This window comes from Miscanthus floridulus, chromosome 12 (genome assembly GCF_019320115.1).
Source record: "Miscanthus floridulus cultivar M001 chromosome 12, ASM1932011v1, whole genome shotgun sequence".
Lineage (NCBI taxonomy): Eukaryota > Viridiplantae > Streptophyta > Magnoliopsida > Poales > Poaceae > Miscanthus > Miscanthus floridulus.
Window position 1 is genome coordinate 83,657,972 of NC_089591.1, and position 3,942 is coordinate 83,661,913.

Consider the following 3,942-nt stretch of genomic DNA (forward strand, 5'->3'; position numbering starts at 1 on the left):
TTTTTCAGCAGGAACAATGTTTTTCTCTCATAATATTTTAACTAGAACAGTGTTTTTCAGCCAATTTCAACCAAGATTCAGCGAGCCGAATGGGGTCAAAAAAATATTTCGGTGCAACATATGAGCATGTTTATTATTAGTTCTACAATAAACCTAGTACGAGTACCTGCATCAGGTAAAAAAATAAAAAATGGATAAACAGGTTGCATCGGAAAGAGCCTACCCGCTGAGCTACAATCACTGTAAGGTTTCTGGAGCGGCTCCAGCTTCGCCTTGGAGTTGGAATTAAAAGAAATGGAAGTCGTACAAGACAAACAACCTGCTGAGCATCCCATCCAATCAGTCGCGGTCGCACGTCAGAGTCAGGCTCCTGCCTCCATGCCCATTCCATTCCACCTTTCTTTTTTAGGACATGTATGGCGGGGCTTCTCTCGACTCTGACTCTTCCGTGAAGCTGTGCTACACGTTTTTCTGGATGAGCTATTTTCTAATAAAAAGCAGAGAAGTCTGCAAATGAGCCACAATGGCTTCTCCGTGCCAGACACCCCCTTAATTTTTCTTCCCCCCCCCCTGTTGGGCTTGCTGCAATCTCCACGCTGCAACATTTACGTGCGTGAGCCGCTTCACAAACTTTTTGACGATCGGCTCGATGCAAATGCAGGTGCCATTTGCCGCTAGTATATATGCGGAGTATGCGTGTAAACAATGAGAGGCTACAAAGCAAGGAAAAAGCTAGCAAAGCCTCAGGGGATGAAAACGGTCAGAAGATGTCTAAGCTGTTGCTGTTTCATTTGTTTCCACGGCAACGAATACGGCAACTGTGTATCGGGTGGATAAAAAACGGTATAATATCGTTACAAATTTCCAGTTGAAAAACGGTAGAATCCGCTATATTTCTACATTTGCGGTTTCAATTTTGTTTTTGTTTTTCAGAAGAAGAAAAAAACACAATAAATGGGGCTCATGGTTTGCAGCGGCAGCGCAATGACAAATTGACAATGCAGCAACAACTTGCGCGTGGTGATTGCAGCAAGCCCAACAAGGGGGTGTCTTCGTTGTGGCTTCTTCAAAACAGTTTCGACTTCTCTGTTTTTTATTAAAAAAATAGCTCGGAAAAAAACAGCTTCCACGGAAGAGTCGGAATCTAGAGAAGCCCTGCCATACATGACTAAAAAAGAAAGGTCGAATGGAATGGGCATGGAGGCAGGAGCCTGACTCTGACGTGCGACCGCAAATGGCACCTGCATTTGCATCGAGCCGATCGTCAAAAAGTTTGTGAAGCGGCTCACGCACGTAAATGTTGCAGCCACGTTTGGACCAGCTTACAGTCAAACTACGTGCCAGCACGTACGTGTCGCCACAACTGGTCCGCAGGTCCAAGGTGTTTAACCAAAAATTAAAAACAATTTGTGCTAGGATCAAGATGGAAACAGCGATCATCTCGCCCACGCCGCCCACGCCCCCTCGACTCTCGTTGAATTGAAGGTCTAACAAAAATTGAGAGAGCGCAACAAGTTGTCAAGGCTGGTAGAATCTGGCCAGGTGACCCTGGAATACAGCACAAAAGGCCAGCCCAGCCATGTGGCCCAAAAGGCTTAGAGATGACACGGTTACAGTTCAAAACCAAGGATCACACCACACGGGTGCAATAGCCATACAGACCAAAGTTTAGTAATGTTTGGTGCACTTGCATTCCCTACACCATCATCCCAGTGACATATATGCATTATGACAACTTAACAAAGAGAACAAGCAGTTCAGCCTCATCTTTAGCCAGTCACTTCATTTTTCAAACTTCTGTTTGCAAGCTGGAACAGGATCACTAGGAGCTACTATACTAGGAAGGTCACTAACAGGGCAAATATGTTAATCAGAAACACTCTGATGCCCATTCAAGTAATTCCAGGCTTAGCATACATACCTCATGCACAATTACAAGACTTCTTCAAAGCATCGTAGACACCTTCAAGAGTCGCATCTTGTACTAGTACAACCTTTTCCCTCGATTTAGAACCAGAGCCTATAGACACTTCTCTTTTCTTCACCCCAAGTACCTGCATATTTCATGGAGATTTACAGAAATTATTACGATAGGACGGAGAAAGGAAATGTCAGATGAGTGACTTACAGAGTTGACAACATCCATTTCGATTATCCTAGACTCCTAGTTCATAACCATATCAACATTGTATAGAGGAAATAAAGCTCGATAGGACCAAAGAGTGCAACCCAATCTAGCTCAGTTTTTATCCTCTTGAGTTGAACTCTGACAGTGAAACTAATAAGATCAGATTACTTGATCAGGATTATTCACATGATTATCTGGTAAAAGCTAAAGCAGCATAGTTTTAGCTGCTACTCTTACAGAATATGTTAGCCTGGAAGTTTGATCTGAACTGTCTAAGTCATTCCCAGCGCTATATACTACAGTTAGAGTTCGGATCCAACCCCGTGCTAGAAAAAAAAGAAGATAAGGCAGTCAAATGCTTTATTGTGCTACTGTTACACCAACCAAACTTTTTTGCTTTACAAAAGAAACACCTAATCTATGTTGTTAACGCGCATCTAACTTGATTCTCTTTACACAAATTACGTCTCAGTTTATCGAAACAAATATGATAGCAGCTCCTCTGCAGAATAATTGACTGCACTTCAAGCAGAGTTGCAGACCCCCCAAAAAAAAGACTTTAGACCAGCAATGATTCAAACACTTCGCTAGACAAATTTTCCTTGTCAACATGCTTCTAATAAGCCAAAAGAACAATTCGACATTCCGTTGGTGGCAGTGGAGCAAACTGGAGTTTTCCATGCTCAAAAATCAAGCGCAGTTCAAGTTTTACACATCATTGCAATAACTACTGCAAAATCAAGCACCAAAGTAAACCAGTTACTTTGGTGCTCTAAAATCACCAATGTAAATTAAAGACATAGATTGGTTCCTGCCACTGAACAGCATCAGGAAATCAGTCAAGCCAGACTTCTGTGTCCCAGCTTTGCTTTTGAAATTTCCAGGCCAGGTTTCTTAAATTTTATGGGAGTTAGATCTGAACTGTTTAAATTGCTACTCCCAGCGCTGACAAATTGGTTTATTCATCAGCGCTGGTTAGTTTTTATTAGCTTTCATCCGAAGTTTATGAAACCAGACTAGCGAGTATTCAAGATGTACTGTAGCAAAGACACTATCGGAATCGAAGTCAATTCGTATTGACCAAATGTTTTTGTAACTGCGATGAATGAACGACTCACCGAGCTGATAAAGTCGACAAGCGCGGCGTTGGCCTCGCCATCCCTCGCCGGCGCGTCGATCTGCACGCCCACCGCCTCGTCCCCGATCTCTGCAGAACCCCCCACACACGCGCGTCATCGTTTGAGCAAGGAGGTAGAGGGACAGACCCCCCGTGAGGCCGTAACAGCCGAGATGGATGCTCTAGAAGGGGGCAGACAGACCGAACCTGTGATGGTAGCGACCTTGGAGCCGGGCTTGGCGTGGATGGATATGGCCACGGTCGACGGCGGCATCAGGCGGAGGCAGCCCGGGAACCCTCCAGCTCCGGCAGTCGCGGTTGCGGCGGGCGTCGCCGGCGGCGGCGCCGCCCCTTTGGCCTTGCCTCGCTTCCCCGGAGCCATCTCGTTTCCGAGCGATTGAAGTGGGCCCTGGCTCGATTCGTTTCCGAGCTCCGACAGAAGTGGGCCCACCTGCAGCCGCAGGAGTAATAAACATGCTCGCTGAGGTAAGTTGAAACTAGTTTCATGTATTTCTAAACTACTAAACAAGATTGTTGATGCAAAAGTGATCTGCAAACACAAAGGGCTAATACCCGAATCGATATCCAAAGCGTGCCAGTCGATTTGACCTACTAATCGACAAGGATGAAGACACGAACACTTTGGTCCTGACAACAGCGATACGCCCGGAAGTCACGGCCAAGAGGTGCTCACACG

At 45.3% G+C, this 3,942-nt stretch overlaps 1 protein-coding gene across 1 annotated transcript; it reads right to left on the reverse strand.

Annotated features, from left to right (window-relative positions):
• Positions 1 to 1,667: 1,667 nt before the first annotated feature.
• On the reverse strand, positions 1,668 to 3,694 carry LOC136498172 (uncharacterized). The gene is made up of 3 exons (XM_066494126.1): positions 3,453 to 3,694; positions 3,247 to 3,335; positions 1,668 to 2,054 (listed from the first exon to the last, which is right to left on the reverse strand). The coding sequence occupies exons 1-3, from the start codon at positions 3,625 to 3,627 to the stop codon at positions 1,923 to 1,925; spliced, it is 396 nt and encodes a 131-aa protein (XP_066350223.1). The 5' UTR covers positions 3,628 to 3,694; the 3' UTR covers positions 1,668 to 1,922.
• Positions 3,695 to 3,942: the final 248 nt, after the last annotated feature.